The following is a 17,467-nucleotide window of genomic DNA, read 5'->3' as shown; positions in this document are numbered from 1 at the left end:
TTTGGACAAATCTTCTTATTTGATAAAAAGTTTATAAATATAATATTATGTATACTAATCTTGGTGAAAAAGCGCTGGTGGCCCAGCGGTAAGAGCGTATGACTTGCAATCCGGAGGTCGCGGGTTCAAACCCCGGCTCGTACCAATGAGTTTTTCGGAACTTATGTACGAAATATCATTTGATATTTACCAGTCGCTTTTCGGTGAAGGAAAACATCGTGAGGAAACCGGACTAATCCCAACAGGGCCTAGTTTACCCTCTGGGTTGGAAGGTCAGATGGCAGTCGCGCCTACGCCAAATCTTGGGATTAGTTGTCAAGCGGACCCCAGGCTTCCATGAGCCGTGGCAAAATGCCGGGACATCGCGAGGAAGAAGAAGAAGAGACTAATCTTCGTTTATCCAAGGCGCATTTCACGGTAAGTATAAAATTACTAAAGCTTTGGAGATTTAACAACCGGAGTCGCCTTTAAGAGCTTACCCCTCTGTCGAAAACCTCGGTCAATGGTCATATTTATTGTATGGACTGACGTTTATCTGACATGGCTATTTGTACATAACGCATACATTTGACGTGCCCCTCCCCCGCAACAATCTGCAGACTGTTTTGTACAGAAAATTACAGACAAGGCGTCTCCAGTTGTTAAATCCTCCAAGACTAAAGCATAATAAAACCTGCAATAGAACCTGTAGTAATAGAAAGTATAATGAAAACGTATTGCTATCTAGTCATAGGTGTGGATTAAAAGAGTTATGGACACAATTTACGTTGGATTTGCTACGCTGGTAATTGGCACTATATTCAAACCGCTTAAGTGTGAATTAAACAAGAGTAATGTTTTTTTCTCGACAAGTAAAACCTCCGATTGCGTTTTTATTATAATTTTTCATTTCTCATGCTCTGAACAACGACCCACGTTGTTGTTCTAAAAAGTGTCCAGAAAATGATACGTTTCTGCTCTAGACCACTGTACTTTCTAAGTACGTTATTTTCTTTTTTTTTACGATAAGCAATTTAATTTTTGGTTATAAATGGATTTGCTGTATAGTTTCCGTTCTTATAATTAACTCCCAAATTCATAAATAAAGATGTTATAAATAAGTACCCTCAATACTACTGAAACCGTGCTTTTTAATGCACTTTCCTCGCATTCGAAATGTAAAGTAGAGTGTTTAGTTCGGGTGAAAGGCACCATTTCAGTCTCGGACTGGTGCTCTCACTGCGTTCGAGAGCCACACTACCTCGACCTACCTTTCATCCCTTGGTTAACAATCTACTATGGTAAGATTAGTCCACGAAAGGGTGTGGCCATCGTCTCTATCATGCGAGCTGCGTGTGTTTTTACCAAAGTAGTCTAAAAGCAAGTCAATCAATTTGAAATTATTATGTCGTCGACTTCACTTAACTGCATATCGAGTTCATTGCACAGATTAACTATAAAAGTGTATTCACAATTTCACACTCGACTGCAGACATCGTAATGACATATTCGGTCAAACAGTACTCAGTCAGGTGAGATCGTGGTCAAACGCTTGCCTATCGTTATAAAAAAAAAAAAAGTACTAATGCCAATTAGTCTTACAATATGTGTTTTAAAAAAATGTAGCAATATCAAGAGCATACGGCTGTGGCCTGCAAATGACACGAGCAGCATTTTTTATTTAAATAGTTACAATTGTTACAAACAATCACTGTTTATTACGGAGGAGCGGGGCTTCCTGACACAGGTATTTTTTACCTACTAGGAAGACCCACCCTTGTTGTCATATGTGTACCTAACATATATGAAATAAATCATTTTCATTTTCATCTCATTTTCATATTATTAGTATAGCCTGTCTGATTTCTAAGATCAAGTTCGCCATACATTTATTATATGGCGTACTTGATCTTAGAAAAAACGGATAGACTATATTAGAAAGAAAGAAAGAAAATAAATTTATTCAGGACGCTTACAATGTTGCTTAAATCTATTGAAACACATTTATTAGTAAAAAAATATAAACGTCACTGAAAAGGTCTCCCCTCAGCTTGATGTCAAGTTACCTTTCAGGTATCTTGACGCTGGTCTTCCGTGGAGACCTGTATACATAGATACCTGTATATATAGACTTATATACATATTCGCATCAAGCAAAGAAATCAAGGGCCGCAAAAAAGCCTTAGCTGTTGAAGTTGAGAACAAACATAAAAACGTAGCTCATTGTGTACAGAATACCGACCTCTGAGTACGCGAGGCGAAGGACCTATGACAAAGTGATGATGGCGGCCGGGATAAAAGGGGACAGACCAGGGCTGCCTATAAACACACTCGACAATTATGAAAATAGGACGGAAATTTCCACAGAAAGTGACACGTTTTGCATTGCTGATTTACTGTGAAGAATGTGTCTTTACAACGTATAATTTTAGTACATCCGCATAATGAAAGGAGACATAGGTTTTTGTGCTATGAAACGGTTTTGTTATGAAATATCATTTGATATTTACCAGTCGCTTTTCGGTGAAGGAAAACATCGTGAGGAAACCGGACTAATCCCAACAAGGCCTAGTTTATCCTCTGGGTTGGAAGGTCTGATGGCAGTCGCTTTCGTAAAAACTAGTGCCTACGCCAAATCTTGGGATTAGTTGTCAAGCGGACCCCAGGCTCCCATGAGCCGTGGCAAATGCCGGGACAACGCGAGGAAGAAGAAACGGTTTTGGAAGAAATTTTCAATTTAGCCTTGATTAAACGAGCGTAATTTAATTTGATTTTTTTCGAACGGCAATGTATTGCGTAATCACTTGTGACAGTTATTACAACTCGTCAGTAATAAGTAGGTATGACGATTTGAATAAAAACAAACTAGCCATCATACATTGCGTGCTGAATTCTTTTGAAAGGGAGAAATAAAAGTCTAAAATTATTAAATAAAACATAATTATGTAACAATACATTAAGGCATAGACTCTTACAGTTAACAGTAAGCTCAATAAGGCTTGTGTTACAGGAACAGCATCAATAGTAGCGGAAACTACGGAACCCTACACATAGCCCACACGCTCTTGGCCGGTTTCTTCTGATTGACATCCCTAGTTTCCCCCTTAACACCCACAGGGTGTTTCGTTTGAAGCCCCATTCATTGTCAAAACCCGAGTCTTATTGATGTTGGTTTTAGTCATTGTTTCCTCAAGGTCACACAACTTGAACATTTCATGTAGTGTAGAATTTAGTTTGTTGGCATTAACAATTATAGATGTAAAGCGACTACGGTCGAGTGGATCTGACATCCGACTTTCAATCCGGAGGTCGGGGGTTCAAATCCTAGCTCGTACGTTTGAGCTTTCCGGAACTTATGGAAGGAATACCATTTGATACCGACGACGCTGATGACGACGATGCCGGTTTAAATCCGATATGTATATCATATGAATATCATATCCGTTATTTTTTTTTTTCATTTTAAAAGTAAACAGTTTATAGTCTTTAAGCAGCTTCAGTGCAGAAATTAAAAATTGCCTTTTGGAATGAATTAAAAATGTTGGATTAAAATTGTATTTAAATGAGTCCATTGGTCTAATTATTGTGATAATTTTTAAATATAGTAATTAGTACTAGTAGTAGTATAACTTAGCCTTGTTTTGTAATTAGCATCTTAATAAAACGTTGCTTGATGATTTGTAGTCACGTGTAAGTCAGTTTTAATACCCTGTGTAATAAATCTTTGTCTACGCAGTATAGTGTAAATAGTTTTGAGATTTAAAAACGTTACGGGCAGCACTGGTTACGGCAGACTAAGAAACACTGGTTAGAGATTATTGTTAACTTGAAATTGCGGTAACAACGAATAATTACAAGAAATTGCAATACTTATCTAATAACAATTTAGAATGAAAGTGGTTGAAGCTTATAAACAGAGTTTGGATTTATTTAGCTTTCAAAATCTCTTAAAGTCACGTTAGACAGGGCCGGGTCCGGACGGGGCTTCCGGCGCTTACTTTTCTATGACAGATGACCAGTGATCACATGATGTCCATAGGAAACGAAGCGGACCCGCCCCGGTCTAACGTGAGACATACATTGCTCGTACATTTCATGCCAATGACGCAAAAATGACGTAGCTCTTCAAGGTTCAAGCTCTTCGTTTTTGAGTTGATGGATTTTATTTCAATTAATCAAATTTTAAATTTAAATGGCATAATCGGTCGGGAGCCGACGGCCTACCACTCCAAGGGGTAGTTTAACATACAGAAAGTTTTCATACAATACTACAAATTTAAATAAATTACCTATTGACGCGTAGAAAAATAAATACGTGTTACGTAAAACACACTATTGAAAATCAGAAATATGTATTATTTAATAATCTGATAATCTATTATTTATACTAATTGGAGTCATACTCTATATAGCGTCACGTAATTTTGCCGCCAACGGCATGAAATGTATGGGCCCTGTTGCGATCACACGAGTACCTATTACTTAACTTATAAAAATAGCTAGTCCACTTGCGGAAAAACGTAGCACTTCGCCAACCGCTCGCGGAAGGCAATAAAAACTTGTACGCGCATTGACAGCGCGTCTCAATCAACTGTCAAACGAGATTCGCCGCAAAAAGGGCTTTATTCTTGAACATATTATCGTATTGGTAGCATGTACTTGCTCTAATACGTACATTGGGCGCCTAGCTATAATGACAGTCGACAAATGCCGATCGAATAAAAAAAGTATCGGAATGACGGGTGTAACGAAAAATCACATGATCATTTCCATACATTATTTCGCTTTCAATTGCCGTTTTCTATCAACGGTTATTACTCGGGTAGGCCTTCTGTGCCTCTGGTAACTCGAAATAGAAAGATTGAACTGACAGTTACGGGCGTATATTTCATGAGATCATTCTTTCTTTCTTTTCGAACTGCACCAGAGTCTGACCAAGCTAAGTCGGCAGCGATTTTGATAGCCTAGCCTGTGCAAGTGTTATTTAAACGTCAAAATTTCATAGAAGTTTGACGTTTAAAATAAAACTTGCACTATCTAGATTATCAAAATCGCTGCAAACGTATCTAGGTCTGACTCTTTTGGCAGTGGGTGGGGGCAGCTTTCATGCTTTTAAGATTTGGCTTGGCCCCGCCTTCAAATATATCAGTTGCAAGCGTTTTTAAAGGGAATAGTGACAGTACCCATTTTATTTATATTTTTTGAAGTCGGTTTCCTTTTTAACGAGGTTTTATTTAAACTGTTTTTATATACTCCATATCTCCTAAATCATATATTTACATTAATACGCCAAAATATTGTTTTTCATACTGCCAGTTTCTTATTTAGGATATCAGTATTACAACATTGAATTGGTATTATATTAACACGGAATTTCAATTTCTGAATAAGAGTGTATGATTGAATTTGAAATGAATACAAACTGCTTTATTTTGATTTATAGATGTCACTTTTGTGGTGCTTATCTGTGATTTCATGATATTTTGACAGGGAAAAATAAAGTTACAAAAGCTATACTCCATTTCAGATAGGATAAGGCAGAAGGAAGAATGGTTCGTTATAGTGCAATTTCATTTTGTAGCATCTCTGAATTGTACTACATCAAAATTAGTTCTAAATAATATATAAAAGAAAACACCCAATTTATTTACCACAATAACTGCGTCTTTCACATCGTAATTTGTAAATAATACTTAACAAACATTGGCGCTTACATTTTTTAAATTTGCCGGCTTTTTCTACTGACGATAATGGTTTGTCAAACTATAATAATTTGTAATTTACAGTAAATAAGTAGATTTCCTGTATAAAACACCTAAAGGGTCAGAGGTCGGCAACAACGCTCGATGGCAGGTGAATGATACCATCACTGTAATATGCTTTTGTATTTGTTCACGCTGTGTCACAATTGTAATTTGCTGTACAACTTTGCAGAAAAGGTTTAGAATCTCTGATTCTGTGATCTTCTAGAGTGTAATGTTATCTAGAAATTAAGTATATACGAGTCGCTTAACTGACCAGCAAGATGGTCATGCGATGGTGATGACTCCTCTTCACGATGGCCCAGAGCTGGACCAGCGAGATGGCCGTGCAATGGTTGAGAGCACGTACTATGGAATGGGCCACGTCTATGTGCGGACGAACAACCGACACCGTGGCCATCCCATCCGACACCACTACCCTCTACACGCTGGTCCATCTTAGTGGACCAGTTTATGATGGCCCATCCAGTAGAGGAGCCATCAAACTCAGGTTTGGAATTATGAAAAGGTAATAAGGTAGATATTTGCTTATAGGGTCGACTGGATTTATCTGAGTTTGAACTTAAACGACACATACATACCTACTTTACTAATAAGCGCCACTTGCACCATCCGACTACTCCAGGGTTAACCGGTTAAACCGTTAACCTAGTGTCAAATTGTACTGGTAACCATGGTAACACCAGGTTTAACCAGTTAACCCCGGGTTAGTGGAATGGTGCAAGTGGCACTTACTGTTTATATAATTCCTTAGTCCAACTAATATGTTTACGAAGCAAATCCACAAATTTAAATAAAATACCACTAAATCAAGATTTAACTCTACTGTGTCGATAAAAGCACATAAATTCATAATTTATTAAACCACTGAACAATACAAATGCAGTGCGGTGGCAACGATTAAGGGCCGATACACACCCGATGCATATGCAGTACTGCTTTAACTTTATAATGTATGTAGCAATGCTTTAACTTCATATATTGTCAGATATCATATTGTTTATTTACCAAAGTGCACGTTGCAGAAAGTGGCCAAAAAGGTCAAAAAGTTTTTTGGAAATTTCCGGAAAATTTCACAGGAACCTAAGGAAACTTTCATTTTGGAAATGCAAGGTGTCATCCACGATGACGCGTGACATGACAATACGAGTCAAGCCACGCGTCTTTGTGAATGACACGATCTATAGTTTGAGGCCCGGGGAAGGACATAGGATAGTTTTTATCAATCATCATAATTATACTACTAGAAGTATTAGAACAAATTAAATTATTTTCAGAAAATACTTTAATTTGTTTTTATTTCAAGTAGATACAGATACAGATTTTTATTGGTAAAATAAAGGTTCATTTTACAAGTCAAAAAAATATAAAATTTTACACCTAATAATTATAGATTCAATGAAAAAAATCAATAATAGAAAGCAACAATAATATTTCGTTTCAAAGTGTTTGGTCAATGATCTTTGGTTAAGGAAACATGAACTCATCAATTGAGTAGCATGCGTGTTCAATAAGTAATAATTTAAGATTTTTTTTAATTGAGTCAGTTTTCGAGTCCTTTAATGTAGACGGGAGTGAATTATAGAGCGACCGTCTCGATTTAGCGAGTCGGCAACTCGGAGTACCCAGTTGGGGAGTCTTGCGGGGAACACTACTATAAAAATTATAAACTGAAATAAATGTCATATACTAAGAAAAAGTGACCAAGGCTTCCATTGCGGCAGGTGCCTGAGCCACTCGGCCGAATGACTCACAGGGCCTACCGCGAATCACGTTCGACGTGTTGCCTTCCTGTCACTCTAACGTACGAATTTACACGTACGACAGAGAGACAACAAAATGCTGGTTCGATTCCAGCATTTCCAGCCTGGGGCAATGGAGGTCTTGGTCACTTTTTCTTAGTATACGACATTTATTTCAGTTTATACCTACATCATCATTATTCCACGCACACGCATTTGCAGGCAGAAGCTTGTTATTTCATACATTACAAACATACGCGCGTATTTACGCTCCTTGATTATTACGATTATATCTTGTGTGTATCAGCCTTAAAATGTTTACTCTATAGTAAACATCTTAATCATTATACAGCATGAGTTATTAGCAGGAAGGTGAGAAATAAGTGGCCATATACAGGCCGTTGCTTAATGAGAACTACTTGTCAGATATATGCCGTATATAAAGCCGTTAGACAATGTTGGTTTGAAAGATATAGTGGAAACACCTGTTGTTTTTAATTAAGTACGTTTCAATTAAATTTGAATACACCTATATTTCCTTGAATAGTTTTTTTTGTAGTTTGCGATGGCTTAAATATGAAACAGCACCATTCATTAGGCATATAATAAATATAGTACCTGGGCGACCGAGCTTTGCTCGGTTATAACTATTTATTGTAATATGGTGGTGTATAGGTGATAATCTTAACTACATGTTTTTACTAAATTAAGCTTGTCTAAAACAATAAAAATTAAAAAATTATATATAAACTTGAACATATAAAAAAAAACAAAAGTTAGTCACCGGGCGAGATTCGAACCCGTAACACTCGTTTAGCAGTCCGCGTCTTAACCCGCTGGACCAGACGGACAGTGGCCGGCAACACGAAATTAGCGACCATATTCTGCGACGAAAGAAAAACGCATGAAAACTCGAAAACACGCGTTTTCCCAAACATAAGACTAATCTAGATCGATCGTTTACCCCCAAAAACCCCCATATACCAAATTTCAGCCAAATCGTTAGAGCCGTTTCCGAGATCCCGGAAATATATATATATATATACAAGAATTGCTCGTTTAAAGGTATAAGATATTTGGGGTTGGGGACGATCACACGAGGACGATGACACAAATCGACCTTGCTTGTACTCTGGGTACTAGGCAACGATATAGATAAACACATACGTATACATAGATAAATACATACTTAGGTATATACATAGAAAACACCCATGACTCAGGAACAAAATTAAATATCTGTGTTCATCACACAAATAAATGGATTCGGGATTCGACCCGGGACCATCGGCTTCATAGGCAGGGCCACTTTCAGCCGTAATATAATTGGGCGGCATATTCATATTTTAGCTTCAATTATTTTAGATAAACACCAAAATATTAGCCATCAATGCCATCATAGTATAAAAATAAAGGCTACAAAAAAAAAACAAGGAACTTGGGATTATGGGTACCAGCTATATCCATGCTGATCGAACGAGCGAGCGAAGCGAAGTTCTTACATTCAACTTGGAACACCAAGTTCTCATTTAGATATCGTTTGTATGTCGTATAATTGACAGAAGTACCTCGATTCGGGCAACCAATGTCAGTTTGACGTTAGAAATATCGTAGATAGATCTTATTGGGATCACAGCGGTATCGAAATAAACGTCAATTTTCACATGTCGTTTAGTTATCGATCTTTTAAAGATCTTTGCAAGATCTTAAACGTGTCTTATTCATTCTTCGAATCGGGCCGTTTGTCTCACTAAGTAACTAAGTGGTGCATTCAATTGATCTATATTTTTGGCAAACCGCGAGTCCCAGTTCAGTACGAACGACTAGTATTAGTAATAATTTAGCGAGATGTAGCTGCCGTTCCCCACCTCTGCTATTTCCGTTGGGTCCTATAGATCGTGTCAATCACGACGACGCATGCCCTGACTCGTATTACCATGTTAATAAAGGTTAGATTTGACAAATCTGTGCGTCATCGTGGATGACACGAACTATAATCCTAAACATGTTTGTCTGTGCAATCCTTCAATTGCTCTGTGATCCTTGTTTGTTTAATACTTAAACTCGATAAGAATGAAACATTAATCAGTTTTAATCAATCTGCCGTAAGAACTGGCACTGGTGAGCTGGGGTTGAAGAAAACATGTCTTTGGTGCGACAATTACTTTGTACGGGAATAAGTAAGTACACAGTTTATTTTACAGTACATATATTTTTTTATTTTATTTATTTAATCTTTATTGCACAATACATCAAGATACAAAAGGCGGACTTAATGCCTTAAGGCATTCTCTACATATGGTGCTACTTTACCGCCCTAGTGCGGTAACTCACACTATACGTGGGTATGTCGAAAATTTAAAGGGCCATATGTACTTAAAATTTTTGTATAATATATGGTAATATGAAGTTGATAAAAGCTAATTTTACGGTTAAAGTCACGTATTTTGTTTGTTTGTTTAATTTGTTTGTTTGTTTGTTTATTTATTAGACATTTATAAGCTAACAGGTACACCAAATCGCTTACAAACTAGATTACAGTAGGATATACAATACAAATTACATTATATACATTAAAACACAATTCATTATTTGCAGAAATATTAAATATAGGATTATTAAATAAATTAAATTAGAAATTAGAGAGCGCCCGAGTCGTGGGTGAGTTAGCGGCGCGGCGGGTGCGCGCGGGGCACCCCGCGAACAGGCGCGCCGGGCGCCGCGCGGGCAGCGCACTCAGGCCCGGGGGACAGGGACGCCACCCCGGGACGAACAGGCCGAGTCTGTCCAGTTTATTTACTGTGTTGTTTATTACACCGTAGTATTGCATCAACAACAACAGCTTCCGCCTTAGCTCCAGCGTATGAAGCCCCAACATCCCCGAGACGAAAAGCAAAGGATACAGGAGAGGGTAATATCCATACTGCCTTTTGTACAGGTATCGGGCGAATCGTCTTTGGACTCTCTCCACCATTAACTGGTATTTTTTTTCGCTGGGGTCCCACGCTATGGCTCCAAACTCTAACTTACTTCGGACGTAAGCATTGTACAACAATACCGCTACCCTGATGTATTTAAACTGCGCTGATACCCTCATAATGAATCCGAGCGTTTTCGTAGCGGCTTTACACATCTGTGTTATATGTGTACTAAAGTCCAGCTCCACATCCAGTTTGAGTCCCAAATCAGATATTTCACTGACTCTTCCAAGCGGAACGTCTCGAAGATGGTATGCAGCGTACACTGGTGAACGAGCCCTAGAAAAAGTGATGATTTTACATTTAGATGCGTTAAATTGCAAGTTGTTAGCATCACTCCAACCTGCAAGAGCCTCAATATCTTTCTGCAGATTGTCACAGTCATCCCGTTCACTAATTTGCAGGAAGAGCTTGAGATCATCCGCAAATAACAGGCACCTAGAGTTTCTGACGACCCTCGGTAGATCGTTGATCATCAGTAGAAACAGAGTCGGTCCCAACGTGCTGCCCTGACTAACACCGGATCGGGTGTAATATGGTTGGGAATGATATCCGGACACTGCTACATATTGACTACGACCGCGTAGGTAATCTGCAAAAAAATGTATCAGTTTAGGCGTGAATCCAAACCCAGCCAACTTCTGCAGCAAAACGTCGTTGTCAACCAAATCGAACGCTTTTTTGAAATCAAAGTAGGCCGCGTCAACTTGGGAGCGGTAATCCATGGCCTTAGTCACATAGTCTACAAAGCAGATGTGATTAGTTGTGGTTGACCTACCAGTCCTAAAGCCATGTTGAACGTCATCAAGTTGAGCGGCCGTTTGATTGATGATTCTATTGTTGAGAGCGGCTTCGAAGACCTTGCCAAAAACTGACAGCACCGCAATGGGCCGATAGTTACTCACATCGGAACCGACACTGTTCTTGGGTACAGGTGTTACTCTGGTGATTTTCCAGCAAGAAGGGTAGGTAGAGTTCTGTAGTGCCAGATTGAATATGTAGAGAAGCGGTTGCTCCAAAACACTAATACAATCGCGGACTAAGAAGTTAGGAATACCGTCCGGGCCAAAGGCAGACCGTGCCTTCAGAACCCTGACTGCGCGTCGCAGCTCCCGCGCGTCGACGCTGTCGACAGCCACACGCGCTGCATTAGCCTCCGCAGCGCCACAACCCGCCGCTCGGTCGTTAAAATGGATTTGAGTCATTCACGCGATACATCTGGGAGAACTTAGGTCCCCACCTTCAAGCACTAACGCAGCGGTTTACGTAAGCGACCACTCGCGAACGCCAAGTGATGCGGCGCTGCTTGGGTGAATCAATCCTTTGATACCTATGGAAGTGTCCTAAGTGGCGAACGCGAATTCTGTGGGCCAACGCGCCGTTTCGCTTCGCGTTCGCGAGTTGTTCGCTTACGTAAGACGCTGCGTAACAGTGCATGAGCAGCGGTCACGATAGCCGCGCGTAGATTAGCTTAGTGCTAGTTGGACGTATGACAGTTTAAATTCAAAGTTTATATAAATACCTCCAAAATATGAATATCTCAGTTTTGTGTCGGAATGCAGCTTGGTTCCCTTAGTAATGAAAATAATATAAGAACCTAATTCTGACTCGTGTTTTTAGCCAATTTTGACACACAGTCCTTTCCCCAGTATGCTACCTGTGCATGAGCATGGGCGTGACGTTCACCTGGCCCTCATCAACCCTCATGCTGTTCAGTTCCGAGAACACCACGCTGCACCGCCCCATGACGAAGGCCGAGCAGGCTCTGTTCGGGAGTCTGTCCTCCATCGGAGCCCTTGTGTCAACACCGGCCGCTGGGTTCTTACTCGATGTGATTGGGAGGAAGTATTGTGCGACGCTTTTCTCTATTATGCATGTGGTGAGTTGAAGGCTGGTATTCCTTTTATGCCCACCTAAGCTAAGGCATCACAGATGCAACGCACACAAAATGGCTAAAAGTGAATTTTTGTAACTGTACTATCAAGTTCCATTTGCTCATTCTTCACATAATACTGTAAATACATGGTTCAGTAATCAGACGCAAATAGGTTTAGGGCTGAGATAATATTTATTGGCAGGCATTACTGATATCTTACATCTTGATGACACCAGATGATTGTCAAATATTAAACTGATAATGAGATGAAGTTTAGTATTAGAATGATAACAAAGTCATTATAATACAGGAAATATCAAACATGTTCCTAGTTGATTTTAGATTAAACAAAAGATTTCCAATAGCTATACTGTGATCCACATTTATGAAGACCTTAGATCTGAAGAGTCAATATACGGAGAGACACATTATCGTCAAAATTCTGCGCTGTAAGCAGCACTATTTACTCGTGTACCTATTCTTGAAATAGAATGGAAAACAAGAGAATATTTTTTTTTCGGTAAAAAAAACAAGACACAATCAATCAAAATCAATCTTATTTGACAGTTAGTGTTTGACTCAAGAAGGGTGTGGAGTGTCAAGGTCGGCAACGTGCATGTAGCTCCTCTGGAGTTGCAGGCGTACATAGGCTACGGAGACTGCTTACTATCAGGCGGGCCGTTTGCTTGTTTGCCACCAACGTAGTATAAAAAAGTTAGTCGTTAAAATGGATGCAAGTAAAATGTTCCTCGAGATCTCAGGTGCCTATTTCACAACTTTCACCATTGATGCCTGACATTGTCAATTTCGTCGTTACATTTTCTGGTCGAAAATGATGGTGGTGGATTCACTTATTGGACCAGCAATGTACAGTCGCCATCAGAAATATCGGAACGGCCGAGGTGCTCAAACATATCTGAAGATCTACTCTAACGCCTTGACAATAGAAACGTGTTCAGATATTTGTGAGCACCTTGGCCGCTCCGATATATCTGATGGAGACTGCATAACGAATTGTCAGGTCTTTCCGTCTAGCATATCTCCACACAATATATAATATCTATATGTATATATATATACGATGGTTACTTTGTGCCGTCTCATAAGCTTAACTATCTAGTTACGAAAGTTTTTTGTGCTCAAGATAAATATTTCATTAATATATTGACAATGACAATCCTCTTCCAGATCGCCTGGGTCATGATAATAGTCTCCAATCGTGTCGAGGTCCTCCTCACAGCAATCTTCATATCAGGAATCGGTGGTGCTGCTTTCCTGGTCGTCCCTCTCTACGTCAGTGAATTCTGCCAGGAGTCCATCCGAGGCGGCATGACCTCCGGCTCAGTGATTTTCTATGCTGTAGGGATGATCGTATCCTATGCGTTGGGTGGATACGTGGATTATTATCCAATGGTTTATACTTGTCTGTCCATTGCTGTGGTTGGAGTTGTGCTGCTCAGTTTTCTGAAGGAATCTCCGATGTTTTTGATGAAGAGAGGCAGAGAACAGGTACGTATTGTTGATCTTTGTTTAAGCATTATTTTATTCTATTTGAATCGCAACCAGTCGCTTTTTCATGGAGATTTTCGTACTTTTAAGATATTCATGAATACATTCAATCAGGTGGGAATTAGCAGCCACACTAAAAAGAATAATCATTATTAGAATTAGCCGGACTTATCGAGTAATTGAAGAAAGTAATTTAACTTAATAAAGAAATAAATTTTGCTCAATAACACGTAGTTCTCAAGTCTCATTTTTGTGTAAGTAGTAGCATAATAGTTTGTAATGCAAACAATAACAAATAAATTTACTATCGCAAAACCAGTAATTTCTCTCAACTCCAAGTCAAAAGATTTTTTAATTATCTTGATTTCAGGAAGCTGCTAAGTCAATGGCGTTCTACAGAGCTGCAAAAGTGTCTTCAAAGGTGGTTCAACAAGAACTTGAAACCATCCGTCGTGTTCTGGACGCTGCTAAGTTGGATGAGACAGGTAAATTTAGGTTATTACCCATACACATGGATGGTATGCGTAAACAGGCCCCAATGTGAAGGCTAGCTATACTTACCCCGCAGCCACACCTAACCGTATTGACTTTACATTCCTCCTCCTAAGTCGGTCCCTCACTGCTGAAGATTGCTAATTTTCCCTATGGTAGCTCTCCACTTGTCCCTGTCGATTGCTTTTGTGGAAAGCGTTGCACAGTGTGATGTCCATTTGGGCGGATATTTGGTCACACCATCTCCACGGAGTTGGTCCTCTTGGACCTTACATTATTCTACCCGTATTGACATTGACCAAGACAATTTTTGCAAATCCTGATACTTTTTAAAACCTTTTTAAAGAAACAATAGATTTTTTTTTAATTGGTGTGAAACTGATTACAAAAATTGATACCTAGACCAGGAAACAATTACCACTAAAATGCGTGCCACTCAGCATGTGTCAAGGCGGAATGCAACGACGCCGAATTTCATGGCAACTAGAGTACAACTAGAACTTAAATTAACTAATGACTTTACCTTTCCAATCTTTCCAATTACATTTACGTGTCGCCATTAACTCTAGAAATCCATATTTTCTCTTATGTCTGCATGCCTTCTTTTTTATGAACTATGTTATGGCGTTAAATAAATGTATTTTTTTTCTTTCTTTTAATTCATAATCAGACCAACTAGATGATACAAGGGGCGAAGTCGCTTGAATGGTCTGGGTGTAATTTAAGATTGACGGTCGGTAACGCAATGACTTTTTCATATTTGCAGAAATTCCGGCAGAAGAACGAAAACTTCGGTCTAGCGATAAAGTGAAGCCAGCTCAGAAGGTTTCCACCTTACAATTTATTAGTAAGTAACTACCACTTATTAATCATAACGCGTTTGCTATACAAAAGTGAATTAAAAAACTCACCATTTACTCGACTGTAGTCTATCGCGGTAACTACACCATTGGCTTCATCTATGTGCAGGCATCATAAAATTTATTTACCATTATCTAATAACAAAAATGAGTAATATTAAAAATTATAAATAGGTATTGAACAATTCTCTAGATTGCGACAGATACCTATCTAAAGTACCTACTTTAGAACGTGAGTTTTCAAGGGTGGCAGATACTTTTGGTGCATTGTTTTATGCGTTACTATAGATGCTGAAGTGTACTTAATTCTAGACGTCAAAAAGGCACGTTGATATAAGGGGAGATTACTTATACTTTAATATACATCATAGCGTAGACAATGTTAACTAACCAGTCATAAACCTATTTACAAAGAATTAAGGTTTACTTATCTTCAGTTAAGCCGATTGCTGTTAGCACATGTTTCTTCAAATAGCTTATTTATGTTTGCAGAGAAATCCTATCCAACCCGTCGCGCTCTCATGGTAACCATGGTCTTAACCACGGCCTCGGTGTTCCAAGGCCTGGTGGTGGTGCAGGTGTACGCTGAGACGCTCTTCTCCAAGGCTATCCCCACAATGTCCGCTACCATCTCCAGCATCATATTCTCTGTAATCACGCTGGTCTCGGGTTTGGTGGCTGCGTATTTGACGGATGTTGCTGGGAGGAAGGTATAGTGAAGTTATGATATTAATTGTGGTATGAACAAATCTGAGCGATTCTCGAGCAAATTTTTAGTGCTCCATACAAAACTATGTTCTTGTTCTATGTTCTTAACTCTGATTTTTCTACAGAATAAGTCATAACATTAATCACATTGTCTGTTCGCAGCCTCTCATGCTATACTCCTCGCTCGCCTCCGGCGTGTGCTGCGTGCTGCTAGGCTCTCAAATCCACATGAGCTGGGCCCCGCACGCCGTGACCGCCGTAATTATCTACACATTCTGCGTGGTCTACTCGCTCGGATCTGGAACTATCCCCTTTGTGTTGAGCGCTGAAGTGTTCTTACCCGAGGTGAGAAAAAGACAGCTTTTCATGCTGGAACGACGCTATACTTCTGGTTGAACATAACAATTTTCGGTTTTTTGACTATAACTTTTTATTGTCATGACAAACAATCTATGAAATGTAGTAATGATGTTGGGAATCTGTTTAGGGATATCCAACCTAATTTTTACGATTCTTTGTCAACACCATAAAAAGTTATCATAGAAATATTTAAAATTCCATGTTCAACCACAAGCGTCGTTCCAAAATGTGGCCTCGCATGCGCTGCGTGTAACTATCTCTTGTGTTGAGCACCGAGGTGTTCTTACCTGAGGTGAGTAGGAGTAAGAGACAGTCATATATTCAGCCTCTCATGCTGTATTCCTCACTCGCCTGAAGCGTGTGCTGCGTGCTATACTCAGTCTCTCAAGCTGCAAAGTGGATCAACGCCGTCCCTGTATTAGGGGTTGGACATGGAAATTATCTGTTTTTCGATGATAACTTTTGTAGTGTTGACAAATAATCGCAACATTTACGTAGGATAATCCAGGACAGATTACCAAGATCCTGAGGAATTGTATCAACATCATCTAGCTGCGCAAAGTCAGTTTTAATATCATGATCACGATCCCAAAATCACCCGGTATTTTTCTAAATTCTTCCAGGTGAAAGGCATTCTGTCCATGTTGGTGATCGAGTGGACGTGGCTCTGCAGTTTCATCATCCTATTCATCTTCACCCCGCTGGTTGCAGCCATCGGCCTGGGCCAGATCTTCTACGTCTTTGCTGCTGTCTGCTTCGCCAGTTCGGTGTTCACGTACTTCTTCTTGCCGGAGACGAAAGGGTTGCCGGTGGACGTTATTCAAACGCTGTTTGATAAAAAGCGAAACCGTCGTGCGTGATTAAATTATTGTTTTTAAATGTATTTTATTTTATACTTCACCTTTCTTTGATAACTTTTTCATAGACTTTACGTCGGATAGTTACACAAATCTCTGTTTTGACACTTTGCTGGTATCAGTTATCCGCTACCACGACCAGTGTCACCTGTGTCGAAACGCCTGAAATAATAATAATAATAATTCAGCCTATATACGTCCCACTGCTGGGCACAGGCCTCCTCTCATGTGCGAGAGGGCTCGGGCTATAGTCCCCACGCTAGCCCAATGCGGATTGGGGGACTTCACATACACCTTTGAATTTCTTCGCAGATGTATGCAGGTTTCCTCACGATGTTTTCCTT

The 17,467-nt window shown here is 39.5% G+C and overlaps 2 protein-coding genes across 2 annotated transcripts in view; one reads left to right on the top strand and one right to left on the bottom strand.

Annotated features, from left to right (window-relative positions):
* Window positions 1-17,467, bottom strand: part of LOC133517310 (SH3 and multiple ankyrin repeat domains protein 3) — a 382,488-nt gene that overhangs the window by 272,348 nt on the left and 92,673 nt on the right. The window lies entirely within an intron of this gene.
* LOC133517281 (facilitated trehalose transporter Tret1-like) lies at window positions 9,474-17,145 on the top strand. Its single transcript, XM_061850514.1, has 8 exons — window positions 9,474-9,663; window positions 12,111-12,340; window positions 13,526-13,846; window positions 14,217-14,331; window positions 15,105-15,185; window positions 15,691-15,908; window positions 16,069-16,251; window positions 16,890-17,145. The coding sequence occupies exons 1-8, from the start codon at window positions 9,627-9,629 to the stop codon at window positions 17,124-17,126; spliced, it is 1,422 nt and encodes a 473-aa protein (XP_061706498.1). The 5' UTR covers window positions 9,474-9,626; the 3' UTR covers window positions 17,127-17,145.

This window comes from Cydia pomonella, chromosome 4 (genome assembly GCF_033807575.1).
Source record: "Cydia pomonella isolate Wapato2018A chromosome 4, ilCydPomo1, whole genome shotgun sequence".
Lineage (NCBI taxonomy): Eukaryota > Metazoa > Arthropoda > Insecta > Lepidoptera > Tortricidae > Cydia > Cydia pomonella.
The sequence above is the reverse complement of the archived record's forward strand: the minus strand, read 5'-3'. Positions and strand labels throughout refer to the sequence as shown.

What these genes read in the sequence shown, in the direction of transcription:
- LOC133517281 (XM_061850514.1), top strand. Translation starts at nt 9,627, where the DNA reads ATGTCTTTGGTGCGACAATTACTTTGTACGGGAATAA. An exon ending in ATTACTTTGTACGGGAATAA is followed by an intron (nt 9,664 to 12,110) that starts GTAAGTACACAG and finishes TCCTTTCCCCAG; the next exon opens with TATGCTACCTGTGCATGAGC. An exon ending in CTGAAGTGTTCTTACCCGAG is followed by an intron (nt 16,252 to 16,889) that starts GTGAGAAAAAGA and finishes AAATTCTTCCAG; the next exon opens with GTGAAAGGCATTCTGTCCAT.